This window comes from Corvus cornix, chromosome 3 (assembly GCF_000738735.6).
Source record: "Corvus cornix cornix isolate S_Up_H32 chromosome 3, ASM73873v5, whole genome shotgun sequence".
Classification (NCBI taxonomy): Eukaryota; Metazoa; Chordata; class Aves; order Passeriformes; family Corvidae; genus Corvus; species Corvus cornix.
Window position 1 is genome coordinate 78,556,102 of NC_047056.1, and position 23,960 is coordinate 78,580,061.

Genomic DNA, 23,960 nt, shown 5'->3' on the forward strand with positions numbered 1-23,960 from the left:
CAACTTCTGTGTCTTCAGCTCATTTCTTTATAAAGTCTAGCCTGAAATGATTGATTATAATAAATCCTTTTAGTTCTTTAAAATGATCCAGAGTCTGTAGTGCAAGAAAATAAAAACACATTTTGGGTAATTATTCTGTCTTTATGTTTACCCAGCTGAATGCAAACTATTAGATTGGACAGGCCAGCAGCTGCTCTATGGATTAAGAGGCCTCAGAATTAAGTAGAGCTCTTCAGATAAAACATTTAACCCTGTTTTGCATGGTAAGAGGAGCAGATTTGTTGCCATTATAGGTTTGTTGTAGTTAAGTTTTATATTTAGTAGTTAAGTTTTATATTTAATATTTATGTTTCTTGTTCAAGGATACTTAATTGCACTTTATTACATTTTCAGTGTGGTTAGATGCTAACATCATTTGCAATGTGGCAAACTACATTTAATAATTTAAAAGAACTCCAGTAGATTCCCACTAGCTGTCTTGGTTAACCCCTTGCCCCTCCCATCTGCTCTGCCCTCACTCCTCAAAGGTACTCAACCTTCCATACCTCTTGGGCAAGCATGACAATGCAAACAAACCTTCCCTGACCTTTCTGCGCCCTTTATTTTAGCTTTCTTTCTAATTTGGTGTGTGCCTGCAGCTGCCAGCTTTGCAGCCCTTCGGATACTTTGCAGGGCTAGGTCTGACCAGTTTACTGAGGAGAAATTAGAGCTGACAAGCAGCAGCACTGTGCCACTTCAGAGAAGAGAAAGAACTGGATTATTTGCTGGCTTCCTGTCATTTGGAAGGAGTGAGGGAAGATACGGAGGAAGGGAAATGTAATGTGGCCTGTGTTAGCTGCTGCTTGCACTTCAGGAGGATGGTGTTTAATAAGGGTTATGGGAGGTAGAGTTGGCTGATCAGACTTTGTAGGATAGTGAGACATCCACCCTTGTAAAGGAAACCTTCTTTTCCTCTTCTTGATGAGGCACGAACTTCTCTCTTGATCATCCTACCACCTCTTCCTTTTCAGTCGCTAGGAGAAGCCGTTTATTTTGTCTAGACTTTAGGCTGAAGTCACTCAGTCTTCCAGGTGGGTGTCTTCATGGTGAGTCAACACCACCCCACACCCCAGACTGCCTGCCCAGAATGCAGTCCCAGAAACTAACCCCGCTCTTCCTCCTACAAAATACTAAGCAGAAACATCTATCCCATGTGGAAGCAGCTATTTGGAGTTGAAGTTTATCCTCATTATGGGCCTCTGATACCTCCACTGTCTAGGCTTTCCGCTTTCTGCTGTGCCATCCATTGAATGCAAATGCTGACACGTGGCTTTAGGCTAATCCCAAACCTGTGTGTGAGACTATATGCAATTGACAAGAAATGTGTCGGAAAAGTTAAGATAACAGAACTTGAGGTTTGGAGGGCCAGCCTTTCTCTTGATTCGATGGGAGAGGAGAAAAGAGTGCCCCCCCCCCCTCTGGGCAGCTGTGGAGGAAGGGGGAACTAGACTTAGTACTCTGGGACAGGGCAGGGGATTGAGGTTCAGCATGACCAGCAACCCATCACTTTGCCCTGCAGTGCTAAAATGGTTCTAACAGGGGTCTAATAAAACCCTGATAGTGGTTTGACTAGACCCACTTGAGCCCACTGAGTCTGAGGTGAGAAATCAGTGGGTTTAGCAGCCTAAGAGGGATGCCTGAGGATGTGCTTTCTGTTGAGCTGTCTTCAGTGATGATTCTTCATCCCAGGGTGTTGGATGTGCATCTGAGTTTTAGGGTCATTATTCTTTTCTTGCCTGAAGTTCAGGATCTTCATAGTAGGGGCACATATGCGACTCTACTTCTGACACATTTGTTATCCCTGATCTTCATCTTCTTCATGAAAGTAAGGGCCTGAGGTTTTGCCAGCAGAGAATGGTCACAGAAGATAGGGCATTTATATGATGACTACTACTAGTACTACTACTACTACTGCTGCTGCTACTAAAAAGATAGAAGAAATGTTGGGTAGATGGTGAGTGAATGTAAAAAGGTATAAAAAAGAAAGTAAAAATTGGAGAGCTTAGGGGTCATAGCCAACTGAAGGCACTGATACCCTTATTTCTTTGAAGCAGCAGTTCAGGATGTTGCAGGATATCTTCACAGCTCAGGTTTGTTTGTGCTCCGTAGGTGCAAGGTAGCAGTGCAGTGGAACAGCCTTTGCCTTGGCCTCTGGTGTCTGTACTTCGGTGTGAAGGGCATTAGGGTGTGTCCTTGAAGTGAAACTTCAAGTTTGGTTTTACATTGATGGAATCCAGTTTGCACGCACCAGAGCTGCCCAGCCATTGCAACTAAAGTATAGGAAATGAGAACAACTGGGGGATTTGTTTTGAATGTTTGTTGTTTTTGCGAACTAAAATGCACCCAATATGGTTGCTAAAAGAACAAGCAAGCAAAGAGAGACACAGTTTTGTAGAATAATTTAGATTGGAAGGGACTTCAGGAGGTCACCTAGTCCAATCCTTTAAAGCTATTTGAGACAGTTTCTGATTTGTCAGTGTAACTTTTTGGTTTGGAGCTCTAATTTTTGTGCTTAGACTAGATTGACGGGTTTCAGATTGAAGCATGAACTTTGTATTTGAGATGATAGGGGATCTGATACGTTTTAGAAGTAGTCGTGTACATACATATTTGTTGGGGAGTGGTGGTGAGGATTCATTGCTATGAATGCTATATTTAAAATGCTAGGGTGTAGTTCGATCTCAAACAGATTGCTTCACATTTTGGTTTGGAGTTAAAATAAAGAGTAACTTCACGCAGAACAGGTCTGCAGTATGCAGTGATTCATCTAAGGTGAAGTTTTCACATATTTAACAAGCAGAATTCTTGTTTGGCTTCAGCTCATGTTTAAAGAAATTGATTTAGCACTTAGCATTCAAACTCAATAACTTACTAGTGCTGTCTTGTGTGTGTGAACTCACTTGTTACAAAAACTAATCTCTTTCTTAGGGATTATTAATATGGCCTTTGAATGAATTCTCCTTTTGAGCAAGACTTCTGTGAATTTCTCTCTTTCATGTTAACAGAAGAAGTTGGGGGAGGCCTAGAAGGGGCTGTATAAATTGTTCTTAGTATGAGGTTTGAATTCTGATGGCTTATCTAAGGCTTTGTAACCATTTCTGAAAGATATCTGTAATTTATCTGTTACCTTTACCAGGTGTTTGGTATTAACAAATTGCTGCAAAGTGACAAGGCTGTTATTTGACAATGGTCAAAACGAAATGTAATAGTCAAAAGGGTATCTTTATTGTCATTACTTTCTAAGTGAGATACCTTTGACTAATTTGAAGTGTGGTAGAGATTATTTTTTTATTGCTAGAACAAAATGTTTATCTGAGACCCGTCTCACACTATGCTGGTTCTAGAGGTAAAGAAAATAAGTCCATCTTAATGAACGAATCCTCCCCCATTCCCTTCAAGCAAGCCAGCCTGTTAATTTTAAACTTGAGTCAGAATTGTGGATCCTGCAGTGTAATTACAGGTATGCAGATATCTTCTGTCAAAACATTGCTTTTCACTACTGATCTTGGAATAGTTGTTCCTATCTGTTACGAAGTTGGTTTCTTACTAACTTTTAGGAGGATGTAACCTGTCAGTCTAGGAAAAAGAGTTTGAAAAAATTGGATAGTAGATCCTATGTGAAAAGTATACCTTAGTACCTAAGTGTGTGAGGGTAGAAAATACAATACCAATTTAAAAAAAAATGAAGGTGGGGACAGGTATCATGGAAGGTCAGGGAAGAAATAAGTCCTGTAAGCTTGGTATCTGGACTGGGCAAAGGAGTAGAAGCAATAAGGAATACAGAAGCTGGTGTCTGGGTGAACATGATTGATACAGTTGGTGGAAATTACATACCTTTTTGAAAGGAAGGTTATACCTCTCCAACAAAGGGTTCAAAAGGGTTCATATGGTCTTTCTTGCCAAGACTTCCAGAAAGCCTCTTGTTGAAATTTTCTTGAAGAAACTAAAGGAATGTGAGACTTAAAAGGTTCTTGCACAGATAGCTAATTGGTTAAAAAGTAGGAGTGAAGGGATGGGGTACTGTTCAGTCCTCACCAGGGAAGGGAGTCACCTGTACTGCATGTAAGCAAGTATGAAAATTGGATGAACCATTGAGTGCTGTTTTCTTGATGGATCAGCAAAGGCTGGTCCTAAATTTGGAGAATTATAGTAAGCTCTTACAAGACTAGGTGGCTGAGAGTGATAAAAGAGTGCATAAACTTTTATGTAGAGTAATATAAGTGGAGAAGAAAATTCTAACAGTACATGTAAAATGATAGCCTCTGAGCTGAGTGCATTTCTGTGCATATAGAGGCATATGAAACCATGAGTCACATGGAAACAATGGGGTTTGATTGTTAAGCATCTCTCTTAGTATGATCCCTAGAAAGTGCAAGTCTTCAAAAAGAACAAAAACTTCTTCAAAATAAACAAAAGGTGGTGTTTTTATTCCTGCAAGGTAGTCAGGCTGTGAGTGAAAGGTTGTACCATGGGCTTTAACAGCTGATGGAGGTTTACACGGTCTTACTGGGGAACTATACAAGCTCATGCAGAGAAACTGAAAATAACTAAATATATAGGAATCACATTTGAATCACATCTACATCAGGAAGTCCCTGAGCTTCAAAATGGATAGTTTCTCAAAGAGTAGTAGTAGAAAATATACGTAATTGCCTTGCGTTTCATCTTCCCTGAGCACATGCTGTTGGCTATTGTCAGAGTCAGGATAGAAGACCTCTGGTGAGGAAGGTTTTCTATAGATCAGATGTAGCTTTTCCTCAGAGTTTCAGTGCCATCACTTAAAGAGGTTGGTCCATCTTTTTTGCATCATTAAGAATTAATGACCATCTTTTCATCAAGAAATGATAAGTAAGATATGCTGCATTTGTTTTGGAAAGAGTAACTTTACATTCTCCCATTAGAAAACAGAAAATTCATCTGCTTTTGTCATTTTAGATTTAGAACTGTTAGGTTTATCATCAATAAAGTCTGTTTTTTGAAAATATTTAACACAGCATGAGTGAAGTGTGATGATGATGACTGTTGTGTTACCAAAAGACAGTGGATAGTTTTATTTTTCATATAAAATTCCATAAATTTTTCACTGTGTATAAATAAAGATGTAAAATTTCTCATTCTATGCATCTCCAAATTATTCTTTTACTTTTGCCCTATTCATGTTCGTTCTGATTTTCTCCATTGCCATGAAAGATATTCTGGTAAGAAAAGGGTCAAGAAGTTAACTCTCACTGATAGCTGGGGATGAACAAAATGGCAGCTTAGTAAATGAAAGCAGATGATAGGAGAGACCATGAGAAACTAAAGCTCCAATTTAAGAGAAAATTGTTCCTTTCAAATTGTGATTCAAATGTGTACCCTCTCTCTTTAGCAAGAGATACTCCCTTATTTATGTTCCTGTATATCATGGTGTTCTTTAATCTTTACGTAACTTAAATTCCTTTGCTGTGAAAGAACATGTTTCTGATGAGTCCTTCTGATAGGTGGCAGTATGGTGGCTTCTGGCTTTTTCATGTTGTGTCAGCCAACAGCATGGATAACAAAAATATTGTTCATTAAATTGTTCCAAAATGTTGAGATTATTTTAAATGTATCTCTTCTGTATGTGCTATCAGTGTTTTCATTTCTTTCTGTGCTGGCTTATTTTCTTTCTTGAAATTTTCCATTAGCCAGAGAGAGATAATGAAGTATGCTAATTTTTATTTCCATTCTCAGCTTTTTATTATATGCAATGGCATAGCTACAGTGCTAAGCAGTTTTAAAAGGCAGAAGCAAATAAAGTAGTGAAGCACAACTACCTCCATGGTAATGGTATTCATTGTTTCAGTCACTAAGTATTGTAATTCATTAGAGACAGCTAATAGAGTCTGAAAGGCTGAATTGTTACTTTTAAAACCAGTGAAAACCAATAAGCATAATTAAACTGCATTTTAATTTACTTCAGAAATACAAGCCTGGTCGATGTGATGATATTTTGAAATGGAAGCCACCCAGCCTGAACTCTGTTGATTTTCGTCTAAAGATAACAAGAATTGGTGGAGAGGGGTAGGTAATCTCTTCCCTTTTTAAATCTGTAACACTTATGTGAATGTCCCTAATCTCTCCTCTAGTATTTCTTGACACTTCCTGGGGCTAAGCATTTCTATATTTGCTAGAACTTGTTCATTCAAAATACAAGCAACTGTTGTAATTAGTGTTGTACTGAAAACAATGGCAGATGTTTATGTTGTGAATTTACTCATTCTTAATTTAAATTTCTTCAAATTTCTGAAAAAAAAGTCCCATTTGGATTTGGCACTAGCCCGTATGTTTTTAAGAGTGGGCAGGCTGTATTAGCTTAAATTCCTAAAACTATTTTTCATTGATTTTAGACAAAATAATAACAACCTAAGATTTCTTCTACTTTAGAATTGTGCACAGTGACAAACAGGACTTCTTTTCTTAGAGAAAAAAAACAAGGCCTGACATTTTTACTTGTTAGGCATTCTTTGGTATTGTCTTCAAAACCATTAAAATCTTAATAAAAACCAGTGAGTTCTAATGGCAGAAGACATGAAAATCTTTACATTGGTCCTATGTACTATTTGCCTAGTTCAGTCACTGCACATATTAAATAGGAGTTATTTCCATGTTTAGTTGTGCTAGGGAGGGGAAGGGAAGGACTGAATACTAGATTAAGCTTGGTTTGGAAAAGACTTTGTTTAAAATTAAATTAATGATGATTAGGTGGCTTAGTGTTTTAACATCTGGGACTCATTTCAATTGACAGTGTGAAATGCTGACATTTAACTTCCCGTTTTTTTGGTGCCACAGGCAACTCAATATAATTAAACAATTAATTCATATATTGCTTGCATATTCCAGAGTGCTAATAATGGTCCATTTAACTTTTAGACATCTGCATGTCACGTTAATGAAAACATTTGGTGAATAGAGAGAATCTTAAGGATACAGGGTTTTTTCTGCAAAAGATACTCAACTGATAAATTCTCACTGTTTCATGAGGTCAGAGTTATCTGTTCAAATTTTTGTCGTTGAAAATGCAATATTAAGTCCTCAGTAACAACATAACTATTTCAGAGAATAGACAGAAATACTTTGTTTTACTTCAGATAATCAGCTCATTACAACATTTTATGTTTGTTTGCAATTTATTTAAGTCACAGGATAATGTAATATGAAAGATTTATGTAAAAAATCTTTTAAAAATCTTTAAAAAATTGCCCATTATTTGATAGGAAGGTTATTCTCATTGCGAGTATTCTTATGACTTCTGCTGGAGTTTACAAATATACAGAACTAGCTTGTGATTCAGAAACAAAATGCAACACATTTTTCATTTCACCTTAATAAAGGAGTATTGGTTGATTAGTTATCTCTGATTTCAAATACAAAACTGTCAGTGCTGTTGTGTTATGTTTAATATGTTACATCATAGATTATTTGATGGGAACGTGAAAAGGTTATAAAATATGAGCCAGCAAAAAGCTATTTCTAAAAAGTTAGTAACAAATTATTAAAGAATGCCTGATCCATTGTAGAATTGAAATCACTTTCAAACATTTAGAAAAGTTCTATCATATTTCAGCTATGTGAAAAGGGGAGCAGTTCTTATATTATGGAAATAACTGAATTACCCTGTAAATAATGTAATATTTAAATATGTCAGTGTTTATGCTGCTCTCACATGCATATAGAAAATTCTAGAAATCTGATATTTAATAAAGTACAGTTCTTCCAAGTAAGTTTTACTCCATCATGCATGACAATTGACTGCTACTAGTAATTTAAGTGCATTCATCCAACAAAAATAAAATTTAATGATGTATGGGGCAAAAAATAATAACTTGGTACTCTTAGGAGAGAGGTATTTATTTAAATACTGTCCTATGAAACAGTAGCTTCTGCCCAGTGAAACACAGACTGTGAATGAATACTCCAGATTTGCCTGCTTCAGTTGTTACTTTGGGTAAAATCTAAACTCATTTGAAGAAACTTCAGAATAAAACAGATTTTGAAACTGTTGACTAGAGTTTTAAAAGAAGCATCTTTAATTTTAGACGGTATAAAGACAGTTCCTGAGTTCTGAGCACTAACTAAAATTCTGTTTGATTTGATGAACTGTCTTGCTACTGCAGTTCTAGTGTGACAACGTTAGGCTTCCTGCCTCCTCTCACCACACTAAGATAAAAAGCAAGCATTGATACTGGTTTCAACTTTTTAGGTAAAGAAAGTTTTCTTCTTCAGTAGTCCTAAAAGGAATTACAGCATTACAGAATGGGTAAGATTGGGAGGGGACCACAGTGGGTTGATCATCTGGTTCAACCTCCCTGCTCAACCAGTCATTCTAGAGCTCACGGCACAGGATTGCATCCAGATGGTTCTTGAATATCTCCAGTGAAGGAGACTCCACAGCCTCTCTGGGCAATCTGTTCCAGTGCTTGGTCACTCACACAGTTAAGGAAGCTCTTCCTCATGTTCAGATGGAACTTCCTGTGCATCAGTTTCTGCCCACCGCCTCTTGTCCTATTGCTTGACAGCACAAGAAAAGCCTGGCTCCAACCTCTGACAGCTTCCCTTCAGATACTTGCAGGCACTGGTAAGGTCCCCTCTCAGTCTTCTCTTCTTGAGGCTAAAAAGGCCCAGCTTCCCTTAGCCTTTCCTCATAAGAGAGATGCTCCAGTCTCTCAGTCATGTTTGTTGCCCTCCACCGGACCTGCTCCAGGAGCTCCAGGTCTCTCTTGTACTGAGGAGCCCAGAACTGGGCACAGCACTCCAGGTGTGGCCTCACCAGGGCTGAGTAGAGGGACTGGATCACCTCCCCTGACCTGGTGGCAATGCTCTTCCTAATGCACCCCAGCATGCCGTTGACCTTCTTGGCCCCAAGGATACACTGCTGGTTCATGGACAGCTTGTGCTCCACCAGAGCTCCCAGGTCCTTCTTTGCAGAGCTGCTTTCCAGCAGATCAGCCCCCAGCCTGTAATGGTGCATGGAGTTATTCCTCCCCAATGTGGAGGACCCTGCATTTGCCTTTGTTGAATTTCAGAAGGTTCCTCTCTCCACCCTGTTGAGGTCCTTCTGAAGGGCTGCACAGCCCTCTGGGGTATCAGCCACTCCTCCAGCTTTGTGTCATCAGTGAACTTGCTGAGGAGGCCTCTGCCCCTCCATCCAAGTAATGGAGGAGTAAGTTAAACAATACTGGGCCCACTACTGAACCTTGGGGGACACCAACCACTAGTGACAGGCCTCCAGCCAGACCTTGTGCCACTGATCACGACCCTCTGGGATCTGAATCACTCTGGGATTCAGCCAGTAAATCTGTCGGGGATTTGACAGCAAAATACTGCAGATGTGGTTGAAGTACTGGTACAGAGTTTACAGAAGTCGCACGTTGTTTTGGCACAGTTAGGCAAATAACATGTTTACAGTAATTGAAGGTGTGCCTTTGTATTGATCTCCTACAGACAAATATGGAACCCAAGTTAAAGTATTGATCTCAAATACTTAACAGCTTGAAACAATGTGAAGAGGGATTGTCTGTAATTTCCAAGTCCTCTGTTCTGATTTACAGGCTCATCTTTAAATCTTGAAATGCAGACATAACTAAACCTGTGCTACAGTAGTGTGTGATCTTATCACAGTTTACAGCCTGGGCAGTAGTGATACAAACTGAACCAATTCACAAAGCTCCAACCATGCAGCCCTTGCATTTATAGTTTCCTGCTCACTCAAATAGTGGAAAAAAGCATATAGGTGCATTATTTATTCAATAGGATGAGATTAGAGTTCTGTCAGCTGTTGGACATGTCTTTTAGATAGCATATGTAATTGAGATCCTGAAAAATTGTAAACAATCTTGTGCATTTTTCATCTGAATAAAGGAGTTACCTCTGGGGAGTTTGCCAGATTTTAGTCAGTGTGATTATTTTCCATCTATGTAAATTCCCCTGTGTTTTCATTTCATTTCCATCCATAGATCAGTCTGCAATAGAAATGTTAACTGCAAAATAGTTGCTGTTTCACCCCAGATGTAGTCCTGTTATGGATGAATGACCGATTGTTTTTTTCTGGGCTTCAGTTATTTCACTCTTGATATTGGAGGGAGTTTTACCATTGAATTAAAAAGGATTGGTCTTACAATCTGTGAAGTACTTTTAGAATAAGCCTGATAAAGATGAAGACTGCATAACAAAGAATAAACATAAAGAAAAAAGATACTATTGCATCCCAAAGAAGGGCAGGGTTTCTGTAACCTCAGTGACCTAATACTGACACTCCTGCTCAGTGCACATATTTGAAAGAAATTGCATTATTGCACCTTAGTGAGTTACATCTTATCGGCTGAGCCTTGGTAATTGTCCCCTGTATATTATCATAGTACAGCCTTTCCAAGCATCAGGATGATGGTTACATTAACTCTTTTTGTGTTGTGTTTGCCAGAATTTCAATTTGTGCTCTCTCTCAATCTCTTCTCATTACATCAATGTAGTTAGTCTTAGTTAAAAAACCCCACCAAAACCACTAACACAAAAGTCCTGCAATAACAACTGTCAGTTAAACAAGAGAGTACTGTATTTTTTGTCTCTTGTGAAACACAGCAGTTGCACTGAAAAGCCCAAACATTAGATGTGTTTTACAGAGGTTGTCTCACTTCCCAGCACTTCTCTTTCATTTCAGATTTATTAGAACAATGGTCTCATGAATAACAGCACCTTGTGTTTTCCTAAATTATGATGATGCTCAGAAAAAAATGAAATAAAAGGGTCTTAAGCACATTAACTACATTTCCCAATGACCTATGAGTTAAATAACCTTATCAGTAGAGAATGTGAAGGATATTTATTTGCTGTGTGCAGTATCTCATATTACAGGGAAGTCTGCTTTTTAGTAGTAGAGATGCTTTTTCTCAAGATGTCTGACTTACGAATATTTCTTAAAAAACCTAAAAACCTCGAACTAGCTCTGAGTCTTATTTAAATGTCACAAATATCAACTGAAAATGTCTCATAGTACCATATTTCTGGTACCTTCCATAATCAGAATTTCTTAAATGTCCATGCTTCCTTTTACAGATTTTTAATTAGCCCGTGCAAGTCCCTTAATTTTATCTGAATCAGGCTGCTAAAATCAAATCACAAGCAAAGTTTTGGCTTTATTTGCTTTGAATTAATGCCTTACTGGGTCAATTTGATACCATTTCAAATCACAGGATAATATAAATTTTATCTAGTACCTTGAAGTGCTGGAAAACATCAAGGATTTTACTCATCTTTGAAGATATGCGCCTCTAAAAAAAATTTAGTGATCGGAAGTAGACATTAACTATTTATTAGTGTTAAGTTTGTATTTTTTTAATTGTATCCATTATTAACAAAACCATATGGGGAAAAACCCAAACAAACAGTGTTTAGGCAAAGTTCTGTTTAGCTTGGACAATGTCAAGTAACAAAAAATGGGAGATAAAATACAATACATTCAAGGATAGTGGGGATATCCTTGGATACATTGGAAATTACAAATCAACAACTGGATATAGATACCATGACTACAGTCAAGTGGATGTCTTCTTGTTTTTTAGAAGTGATGTTTCCCTTTTTGTTTTATAAACTAAAAAGGACTGGGGGAGAAGAAGACCTGCAAATAGTTCAAAATGGCTGTGATGTTCTTGATTTGCTCTCATATAGCTACGTTTCTGTCCTTTTATATGCTAGTCTTCCTTACTCTTCTGCTTTGAAAAAAAAAATTAGTAACTGGCTGAAAAATCGTATGAGTTAATTGAATCAGCAAAGATAGCAGAACTGATGTGATAGTTTGTATGGCCTGGGTGTTGGTGCTCCTTCTCTTCCCATTCCCTATTTCATGTGATACTGAAGTTGTTAGTTTGGGCTGTGAACTCTGCCTTCTCACCTGTTTGCAGAATGTCCATTATCAAAGAACACAAACTTGTTCTTACATGTGCCATCCATCACAGAGACTTTTACAAGTAATACCCTGGTGATAAAAATAATAGTTCCATGTTCCCCTAGTCTCCAAAGATCACAGTCAGTGTTGGGGCTGCATTGCTGTTGAGTATAGTGGAGTTATGAGGCAGAATGCAGATGAAGTTGTACAGCAATAATGGAACAAATAAGGACAAGATGTTGCAAATAGAGGCAAAGATGTGCAGTGTGGGGATGACAGCAGGCAGAGTGCAGGTTTGAATGTGTTAAGTGCATTTATAGCTGTACTGTTGTTAAAGGAAGCACATGTGCTTAGCAATTGCTTACTTTTTGTGGAAATGTGAGAGTTGCAAGTGAAAGTAAAGAAGTAATTTGCTTACCTATTACCTTCAAGTATTCAACTGATACTAGAGTTGATCTTCTGAAGAGGAAATGTAGGGGCATGGTTGTGCAAACAGATTGAAGAGGATGTTATGTGTAGAAAGAACAATGTGGTGGCACAGGAAGGGGAAGCCCAAATATCACCGTGGTAGAAATATGCATGTGCAGCTGCAACATTGGCATCACAAAGGAAACTGGTACACAGACATTTTAGCCAAGTGCTGTACTGTAAATATATATGCTGTATTGCTTATATGAGGATACTTAAAATCTTTTTGTAAAGCCTCAGGCTTTTAAAACTATTTTCAAAGTAAAGCTTTGAATCTAACCTCTATTTATACTCTAGTACACTGAACAAAATCTTGTAATTCCACAACTAGTACTCAGGATGCTCTTGGAATTTCTAATGTTGTATTTCAAAAATGAACTCAGCCTCATCTTTTTATATGTTCAAGTGGCAGCCTTGGGCAATCTCCATCTGTCAGATAATTATTCTACTTCAGCTACTCATTTCTCCAGATTTTTAAAAGCTTTGCCTCATATAATCCTAAAATTATCTATATGCTTGCAGACTGGAATGTAAATGTAGCCTTGTATATTTTATAGACCCTGTTCCTTTTTCTTGAACTAGCTGCTGCCTTAAACTAGTCTTTCCAGTTGCTTGTGTCAGTTATCATCATGCTTATCCACTCTGTTAAGATCCATTTCTATCTTGAATGGGATCAAGAAAAGTTCCCAAATACCACGTCTTCAAAATTTTCTTATGTCCCATGTATTTATCTTTTCTAAGTTATATTTCGATAGATATTTTATTCCTCTTTGTCCATGTAGCTTAGATTTCTTCCTACTTGTGAATGTGGAAATGGAGGGCTGATGCCACCCCCAGCTAAACTACTGGAAGGTGGTAGAATCTAAAAGGAGTGAGAGAAGCAGGCAGTGAAGAAATTATATTGGACTTCAGAATGGTTGGCTTTGGCTTTTTCATGTAATAGAGGTGGTATCCCACATCAGGTCCCTTTGAACTGCAGAGAGGCCCAGGACAGCTTGTTGATCTTCAGGAACAGCTTCCTCAAATGCACAAGGACATACTCTTCCCTGTGCAAGAAGACAAGCAGGTATGGGAAGCAGGTACAGCTTGCTTGAATGGGGAATCCTAAGTCAACCTACCCAAAAAATGAAATGTATGGAATCCGTAAACAGTGACAGACCTCCTTGGAGAATGTAAAAATGGTGTCTGGGTGTAGAGGGAAGGAAGTAGGAAAGCCAAAACTCAGCTGAGTTGAAGGTGAGTCACTGATGTCTGTAGGTACCTTGTTAATGGAAGGAAGACTTAAGGAAATGGTGTGATGCTGATGCAGCACTAGACAGTGAAAAAGATACAAAAAGGCTGAGGGTACACACTGCAGCCTTTGCTTTGGCAAAGTCTATTCTCAGGCTTTTGAAGTCCCTGAACCTCATGGCAGAGTGCAGGGAAGTTGAAGTTAGGGACTACTAAGGCAAACTGGACCTCAGGATACTGGAAGGCAAAACGTTGGAATTGGGGCAAGAGTTAGCCCTTGGAGCAAAGGTGGCCAACTAATGTGATAGCTGGGCTGCAGTGGAGTAGGTGATTCTTCACCTCTATTCAGCATGTGTGAGACTGCATGTGGAGTACTGTGTCTTGTTTGAAAAAGACATTTATACACTGGAGCAAGTCGAGTGGAGTGCCTCCAAGACCATTGGGGGATTGGAGAACATGACATACAGGGAAAGGCTGAGAGAACTGGGTTTCCTCTGTCCAAATATGAGAAGGCTGCATAATACTTCACTGCTATTTACTACTCCTTGATGGCAGTTGATAGAGAAGATGAAGCCACATTGCTCAGAAATTCATGCTGAAAAAATGACAAGCAAAGGACACAAATTGTAGAAGGTCACGAGGAGAAACAGTGTGATGAAAGTCAAACACTGTAGTAGGCTGGCAAGTTGTGGAGGCTCCATCTTTGGAAGCATTCAGAAGTTAATTAGATGAGCCTGTGAGCAACCTGATGTAACTTGGAAGCTGACCCAGTCCTGAGCATGAGGCAGATGACATGCAATGGTCCTTGCCAATCAGACTTATTCTAAGGTAATTTGCAGATCAAATGTTAAATATTTAGCAAATAACGTGGAACTGTTAGACACTTAAACTAATATGTATTTAAAAACATTTTTGGTTTTCTTTCTTCATGCTTTCTTTACTGTAAATAGATTCTTCCGTACAGTAGAGTACTTACAGTAAGAATACTCACTGTACATATATTTCATTTACAAATTGTGGGATTGTCCTTTTTGAGAAGATTTTGTGAGTTCCAAAGTAAAAAAACATGTAGTTTTTATGAACAGGAATTTGATATTGTTCTATGTTATACACTACTAAGGTTTGCCAGATGCATAATTTAAAAGCCATCTAATTTACATAGAAAAAAAGGTTCATCTTCCTTTTGCTGTAGCTTGAAATAGATACTCCGCTCTCAGACTTAACTGGAACTCAGTTGTGAACATTTTTTTTCCCCACCAGTACATATAAACTTTTTAAATTATAGGACTTATTAGAGAGTATTTGTGTACATCTTGTTCAAAGTGCTTTAAATGGATTTTAGAAATCGGTCTGAGCTTCTTAGAAATGCTTTTTTTGCATTTTTGCATGTAATGACTATTTGGTCTTTTTCAGACAAGGGATATTTTCTAGATATTTTTAAAGTGTTTTATGAATGGTACTCAGAATATTTTTTTCTCCATAAATTGTTTACAGTATGAATTATTTAGTTGTTTGGAGGTTTTTTTGTGGTATGTGTTTGTGGTTTTAGTTTGTTGCTTAATGAGATTTTATCATCTGTTTTCTTGAGTTTACAGATCTGTACATTTTAAACTATGTTCAAAAAGGAGCATTAGTATAGGATTATTAAAGAACTGAAAAGTAAGCATTTTTCCATGGTGTTTGAAATTAAAGAAGTAATTGTGGGAATGAGTCCAGAGGAGGCCCCAAAGATGATTAGAGGGCTGGAGTACCTCTTCTACAAAGACAGGCTGAGAGTTTGGCTTGTTCAGCCTGGAGACGAGAAAGCTTCCTGTGCCTGAAGAGGGGGCAACAGGAGAGCTGGAGAGGGACTATTTACAAGGGCCTGTAGTGATAGGACAAGGGGGAATGGCTTTAAACTGAAAAGGACAGATTTAGATTAAGTATTGGGAAGAAATTCTTCACTGTGAGGGTGGTGAGGCACTGGAACAAGTTGCCCAGTGAAGCTGTGGATGCCTCATCCCTGAAGGTGTTCAAGACCAGGTTGGATGGGGCTTTGAGCCACCTGGTCTAGTGGAAGGTGTCCCTGCCTGTGGCAGGGGATGGAACTGGATGATCTTGAAGGTCCCTTCTGACCCAAAACATTCTGTGATTCTATGAAACATGCATTTAAAGGGAAAAAAAGCTCGACTCAGATTGCTTCCTTGCCTTCTGCGATGTATTTCAAAGAAGAATAAAGCAAGGGAAGGGAAAAGGGAAAAGAAATTACCACAATGGTAGTGTAGAGCACAGAGTCTGGACAGACAAAGATATTGTACATGTTTCTACTCTTCATTGGTCTTACTCTGAGCATTTTATTACTTCATTTTCTGACAACACCAAACTCACAAATCACAAAAGAACAGATATAAGTACTAAATAATGAATATATTAAAGATAAAAATAATTCATGACAGTCATAGCTCCAAGACTACTGTTCAGTTTGCTTTGATACCATCAGAATATTTTGAAATTGGTTTAGGAATTACAAGCCCAGCTTTTTGCGTCTTACTGAATTCACAAGTACTTTGGAATCAGCAAAATGTGTCAACAAAATAAATGACCCTGGTGCAGTTTGTTTGCATTTCTGCCATAACAGTGTTATCAATATGGTGTGTATGCAACTGTGGGCTTCTGAAATACAGGGAGATTATCAGCAGTTTCACCTTCCCTCCTTGATAGCAAAGAGAAACTCTTGGTACATGCGCTTATCTTACAACTTCAGAGACATTAGAAAAGAAACCTACTTAATCCTTTTTCAGGATAATTATCTAGTATCTTTGGTTTTGTAGGGATTCACATTGTGATGATTGATTTAAAAAAAAGATACACGTACAGGATGAGTTTTTGAAAACTTGCATTTTAAGGGACATTTTCATTTTGAGGAGATAAATTGGATTTTTGATATCTGTTTAATGACTTAGGATGTGCCATAGGTTTTGTAATTTACACTTGCTGTCTTTTTAACTGACACCTAGCTTGTAGCTTTTTTTTCCTGGGACAAGATGCTTATCCTGTCGTAGAAGCACATTAAAATCAGTGAGGCTGTGGGTGCATGTATCCGTCAGTGGGAGATCAGTTTGCATAATCAAGGCCTGATGAGTCAATGGTAGTGGAGAATCCGTGTTGTTGCTTACCTGAGCGATAGGGAAGAGAACGGCAGCTGCGGCGTATGGAGCACGTGCACATATTGCACTTTGAGTGGGAATTTGTAAAAAGCATTTAATAGTTTTCTGAAGAGTTTTGGTTCCATCTGACAACAGATGTGAGTGTGTCATCCTGCTAGAGGATCTTAAAAAGGCCCAAATTCCTTACTTTCATAGTTTTTATGCTTGTTTGCTTTTTACAAAGCAGTCATGACAGTGAGTGCGAAGTACAAACATGGGTTTATACTGAATTCCATTCTGAAATCAACTTCAAGGCTTTATCTTAAATGCAAGGAAGATATGTACATTCACAGGAACTACTTGATTTTTAGCCTTATTGTATATTTGAGAAATAAGCCTTTATTTTAACTTTGAAACCCAGATTTCCAAAATTGTAATCTTGTTCAGCTTCATATGAAATTAATCAGAATTTTTATTTTATAAATATACAGATCTATATGCATATGTGTATGTGTATCTACACACAAAGGTGACAGCTTTACAGTTACTTTAGATTGTAAAATTTACAACAAACAAAAATGTAAAGGAATCTCATTGTCGGTTATGAATCAAAACAAGTCTTCTCTTTTCTTCTTCATGTTTACATATGGAAGCCCTATCTACCTTTTAAAACACTTCTTAATTTTAAAGTTTATCCATTTTATTAAATCAGTCTCTGCTCTTCCTAATTTTTCACTTTCTTCATGCAAATATATTTCTTAACTGGACATTCTCTACTTCTTTTTCAAATTTTACTGCTTTACTAGTGAGGTTTTCAGTGCCTTGATTTAGTGCTTTTAAGCTAGGTAACTAAGTGGTTCTTCACCTGTACTCCACCAACTAGTGTTCTGTGGCTTATAAATAGCAGAAAAGTTGTATATGATTAACAGAGAAGCGAACACCAGTGTGTTGCTCGGCTTTGTATGTATAAGCTGAACAACTTTTTAATCACCTGATAGTGAAGTTTATATCAATGAAGATACAAAAGTATGTGAAGTATTTGGGGGAAAGGGGAGGGCTGTTAGAGACAGTTCTGATGTTCTTGGAAGATTAAAAGCGTTATTATTGTTATTATTGCTAGTCATCCTATCTGTTGTCAGACCTCCAGCATCTGAGAGGTATAGGGTAAGAAGTTTTTGTTTTACAGAGTTTTAGTGAGATTGCTGTTACATCTCCTCACCAATACATGTATGTGTACCAGTTTTCAAGATGGGAAAAATGAACTATGAAGTGGAGAGAAAACTCTCTCAGGACAGCATGGTGTGTTGGTAAGAAAAGGACAGTCCTCAGCTGTACCCAGCAGATGGCATTTTTCCCTCTTATAACAACTAAATATTTTCAAAGCTATAATCTTTGGCTATTTTCATACTTAAAGCCTTTTCTTCACAAAGTATTAAAAGATTGCACTGTGAGCAAATATTTATCAGTGGATTATAAATGAAATATAATGTGTATATCTCTAATTATAGGATAGAGAAGATTGGAATGAGAAGAGTGAAACAGGATAGTGAATTTGATGATTTTATTTTTTTCCCTCTCAATTCTGTATGTCAAAACCATCATTTCACACAGATGTTTATAAAAGCACTTCACTCTTTTGGTGAATGTTAAAGTATCAAATTCTCAGGTTTTTAGTCTTTTTTTCTCAGGAATACAGAATTCTACTTGAAAGTGGATATTGAGTTGTAGGAGATCTCTTGATTTGTGGAATAGATTAAGACAGATAGTTTGACAAGTGAATTGGATGTCTTGTAATGCAGGCTCTGAGCTATTATCTCCCCTCCAGAAGGGGAAATTTGCTATGGACATGGTTAACTCTTCTCAACTAATGTATCAGTAACATTCTGACTTTTAATTTGTAATTAAAATGATCTGTACACAGTTCTGACTCAAGACTTACTGTTGATCATTCTGGTCTCAGTCAAGAAGAGAAGCAGAAATTATTCAAGTCTCACTGAGCAGGATGTTTGAGCTTGGTTTCTGCACAATGCTCACTTTTATAAAAAATCTTCACACATTACTTGTGTGTTAAGAAAATTGTGTTTCAAAAGGTGAATTCTGTATCATGATAAACTAGAATAATGTTTTGGTTTTAGAAGAGGCAATGGTATGGTAGGGCATGCAAATGCTTTCTTCCAGCTAAAATAGGCAGTAAATACAGCTTGTTTTAACAGCAGAAGTATTAAATTCAGTTATTTGAATTATGTGTCAACAAAACAAAATGTTCAAAACTGGTCATTTTTCTCTTTTGCTCAGCTGTTTAATAAGATATGATTAATGGTTTCTGCATGGTGATAATTTCTCTGTTGTTTACTTTAGTTTTGCTCTCATATTAAAAATAAGAGGAAGCTATTACACAACTTAATTTTTTTTCATGTATCATATGCCAGTTGTTTCTTTGTAATATTCAGATACATGCAGTATGGAGGAATATTCCAGGTGTTCCATGTGTTTTCTTCCTTTTTCAGAGATTAAGATTTTTTTTATGTTGTTTGACTGGCAAATTTTGTGGTTTGATAGAGCCTCTATGGGCAAAAGACATGCCTATGTCCAGACTGTGGCAAGAGGAGGGGCCATTGTTTTACAGTTGTAAAACACTTTCATTTGAGTGAAAGCAAATTGGTCCCACATATTTAAAGCATGGCATAACCTGCACCAATTACTTAAAAACTTGCAGTGTTGACAAGTTTACTGGATAAGCCTGAGGATGAACTATGAACCCTATTGACTGCAGAAAAGAACTAGTATTGAAATTATATGGCACTGTCAGTTCTGCTGCTTTCCTCTGTATAGATTGATGGTCATTCATTTCCCAAAGGATTTTATACAGCATTTGGTCCAAATGTATTTGTTGCTGAAAGCTGAGTTATGAAACTGATGACTCCTCCAAAGCAAAGTTTCATGCGGAAAACCCTTCTTCTTGCATTCTGATCCTAAGGAAAACAATAAACTTTTCCTTTCTCTTAGTTTTCAAATGTCAAATACAATAATTATGTTCTGTCTTAGCTGTGAGTGATTCATATCTGAATGAAATGCCTGTTTGCTCTCTGATAATAAATTTTCTCTGCCATAATAACAAGGTGGTGTTGAAAGTAACTTCAAAAAAGGAATGATAAAGATTCCTCTGAAGGAACAATTGAAGCTTGATTTTGCAGTATTTGTATTAATTGTTGTCTGATAGATACTATTCTACTGCTTCAGGAATGTGTTTGCATATAAAGTTAACTTAGAGTTAATGCTTCTTCTGTGCATTTTAAATCAATCATGGATAAGACTTCTTCCAGTGTAAATGTCAGGTGTGAAAATTAAAGCAATATTCTGAATTTGAAATGAAATATTTAGACCAAAAAAAGAGTGGAATTGCAGGAACTGTCAGTGTAATTCCATTGTCACTAATTTGTGCATGTAAAATGTAGCAGAGGAATGTCCAAAAGCAATTGAGTTCTTCCACAAAGAGTTGACCTCAGGGGCTGTGCTTGGCCAGATCTGTAGTAGCTGAGTAAACAGAGTAACTTCGACCACTCCTAAATTGCATGTTTTTTAAGAAACAAGGTTGTAAAAGAAGATATGAGACACTCAGCTCTTGGGTTTCCTAGCTGGTATAAAACTTGACAGCAGGGGCGTGTTAAAATGTAGGTTTCCCGTCATCTGTTACAGTAATATGTGCTCTACGAGTCTGCCCTTTCCTCTCTTCTGTGTCTTCTCATTTCTGTGTAACTGTTCCCAGGTAGATTCAATTTTGTGTTCCTGTGAAGTTTTATTCATTCTCCTTTACTTCTCTCACCCATATTTGCATGTGAGTCTTCAGGGTTGGTTTCCCAGTAAAGGTGATGATTTTTTATTTGCTGTCACTACTCCAAAGTGATTAAAGTCCTGGTTAAAATGCATAGAATTTTCATGAAATAGCTGAAATTGCATTCCTGGATGCCCATTGATAAGTTTTTCTCTTTGATGGTCTGAAGATGTAGCTGGTATATAGGAAAAGGTAATTGCTTATGTTATTTTGTTATGCTTATCATAGATATATTAAAAAATAGCCAAATTTCTAGACATCAAAGTCTTTCTCCATACTTGAGATTAACTTGCATGCTCCATCCTTTTTTTTTCCTGGCTGTATTGCTTAGTCTAAGAAAACATACTACTTTTTCTTGGAGACTTTGTCCTACCTTAAATCAGACCTAAATTAAGATCACTTTTTTTTTTTCTGTAATACCAGTAGTTAATTGCAGTTAGCTATATTACTTTAAAAGGCTTATTATCCATGCAGGAACCTTATAAAACCACCATGAGAATTTTCTGCTTGGAAAACCAAAATATATTGAACCATGTTACACTAATTTTTTTAGCAAGCTTTTTTTAGCAAGGGCACATTATAGTCCAAGAAGACATGCAAAATTGCTTGGAGTAAAAAAGTATGTCTTGGAGGCATACTGCAAAATGGAAAAACACCCCTGCTTTACTGTACATTTGTTAATTAATAACTTAATAATTTACATTACATAAATCTTCTCAGAAAGAGGTGAAAGAAGAGACAAAGCAGGTCATCCTGATACCAGTTAAATCAGTGGTTATCAACCAGGGTCTGGAAGTAACCAATTTTTTGTCCTGTGCAGTTTGCATTTAATCATAATTACTCTTTCACTTGTGCCCTACATAATAAAAATTAATCATTCAGTACAGTAATTGAAATGATGCTCTCTTTCTGTAATAATAATACAGAAATTTTAATAAAGAATTCAATTAATTTTGTCCCACAGTTTATAGAAAAGATACATTTCTGCAAGTTGCTTATCACACAGACTTCAGCTTATTTGAGTTTTGAGAGAGTGTGTCACAAAATGGATTAATAATTTTAAATAAAGTCTAAAAAGCTGGCATTGGAAAAGAAGAATACTGATAGCATATGAAGAGCTTGCAAAATGGTTGTATTAGAAAAAAAACTTTCTAGAAGCAGCTCTATAAGATGGTGATGCTTCTTGGTCCTCTTCCTCACACAGGGAAGTGGGTCTGGCTGTGTGGGACTTCTTGGGGTGTGAACTCAGATGTGGCTGTGTGCCAGGTGCCTGGGAAGGAGGGAGCCTGGCTAGTGCCCTGTGTGGTTTTAATAGCTGCCTCAGGTTTAAACTGGAGTGGAGATCATGGCTGCTCAGGAGAAACTGGAACAGTAGTTGTGAACCTTGGAGTTGTTGATGTGAAGCAAATGCTGTGTGTGGAGCAGAGGCATCTCAGAAGGTTCCTTTTGCTCCTAATGCTGTCTGCCTTCCATTTCTTAGCATTGCCCAGGCTGCCATCATCTCAGTGCATTCCTACTCCCCTCCTGGTGGCTCTGATAAAAGTATGCTTCCCCTCTGAATTTGGGAGTTAGGATAAAAGGTCAGAGAAAGGAGAAGGGAGAGGGGGAGAATTTATTGAAGGGACACAGCCATCTTAAAGTCTGTAGAAAACAAAACCAAGGGGCAGCTGGACATTAAAGTGAGAAATAAAGGAAAGACAGAGAAATGGATAAAGGGGTTACTGGAGGAGATGTGGCACTTCTGAAGTGAAGCAGAGCACCCTAATACAGAGCAGTGATTTCCCTTACAGAGAAAGGAGCCTTACAGGTCAGGATACAGATTTTTTTTTTTTTTTGAGCAGAGCAGAGCAACGCACCAGCAACACAAAAGGGCAGCTTTCCTGCAAGTGCCTTCTAGATTACACATGCAATAATGAGTATTACGGTGTTGTTAGTTGATATTACAAGATAATGTCCTTTATTTTGTCACACCCAGGAAAGCTGCATTTCTTAATACTTCAGAATGTGGAATATTACATTTATGTCTATTACTACCTGAAGAATTTCTGTAAAAGAAATTTCATTTAGAAGTTTGTATATGATTGTGCTGAGGAATTTAATTTTATAATTGACAGAGGAACTAAATCTTGCACCACCCATAAAGGTTTCAATAATGAGAGTGAAGCATTCAGTAGAGTTCATGAAGTCTCTGACAGCCTTCCTACCTTGTTTTGGGTGGTAGGTTTGTTTGCAGCAGATGGCTGTTCAAGCATTCTGCTGGTGGCACTTGGGTCTGGATAGAGTGGCAGCTGGGTGCATATCCTGTATTCCAAACAAACAATTCGTTGTTCATTACGGGCTTCACCTTGGGATCGCAATCTGCATCATCCCCCATGAACCCATACCTAAATGGTTTGTGGACTGTAATTCAATCATTTTTCTGGTTGTGCATGATTAATTAATAAAGTATTATTTTGAATAAATGATTAAAGTGGTGTGGAGAAACAGGAAGAAAAATAAATCAGTTGGAGTGGTCTGGCTGTGTGCATACATATGGCTAAGGGTACTCTTTCATGATGCCTTCCCATGGAGGATCTTTAATAAGAAAATGGGAATTTTCATACTGATTATATCTCTGGTCAATGTAGACAGGTGTATTTTATATTCTCTGTTTTATTTTAAGGGGAAATTTTTAGTCTAGATATTTTTATTATGCACATACATGTCCAACCCCTGTTACTCTTGCACACCAGAGCAGTGTCTATGAGCTCCAGTTTAATTATGTGTTTTGTGATAAAATATTTATCACATTTGAATTCTCATTCAATAGGTATAATTCAATGACTCCTTGTTCTTTTGTTACAAGAAATTAAATATAGATCACCTGATCAGTCTTTGGTTTGCCCTGCATTGTGAAAAGGATACTGTTACCAGCTGCTTTACTCAGGGTACCAGTGAAGTCTTGCCACCAATGGTGTGGCATGCTGGGCACTGGGAAAACCAGAAAACTGTTGGAGCATCTGTGCTGTCAAATGAAGGGCAGAATGGGTGAAATTATAGCCAGATGAGATCACCCCATCATAACTTCCCTGCCAGTTCTTTGTCATGGTTTTTCAGTAGTAACGACCTGTAAAAATTTCCAGCTCTACTCTTATGATTTAGAATAATTGTGCAGGACAAAAGTCTGGGGGTTGGGGTTTTTTTGTGGGTTGGTTTTGTTGGTTTTTTTTTTTTTTTTTAATTGATTGGATTTTTATGGGGCTTTTTGGTTGTTGTTTCGTATTATTTTCTTTTTTTTAATTAGAAAGACCAAGAACAAAGGAATGACAAAACTTCATGTGGAAAGAAAATTCAGTGAGCTTTGAAGTCAACCCTTTAAAAGTTAGAA

General features: G+C 37.5%; 1 protein-coding gene across 3 annotated transcripts in view; it reads left to right on the plus strand.

Moving 5' to 3' along the window:
- RNGTT (RNA guanylyltransferase and 5'-phosphatase) overlaps window positions 1-23,960 on the plus strand; it is a 172,906-nt gene that overhangs the window by 104,321 nt on the left and 44,625 nt on the right. For 2 of the 3 annotated variants that reach the window (XM_039570126.1, XM_039570128.1), the window contains exon 13: window positions 5,981-6,081. The exons of the other annotated variant lie outside the window; for it this stretch is intronic. In XM_039570126.1, the coding sequence (XP_039426060.1) occupies window positions 5,981-6,081 (101 nt within the window). The remainder of the gene's footprint in view (window positions 1-5,980; window positions 6,082-23,960) is intronic. 3 annotated transcript variants of the gene reach the window in all.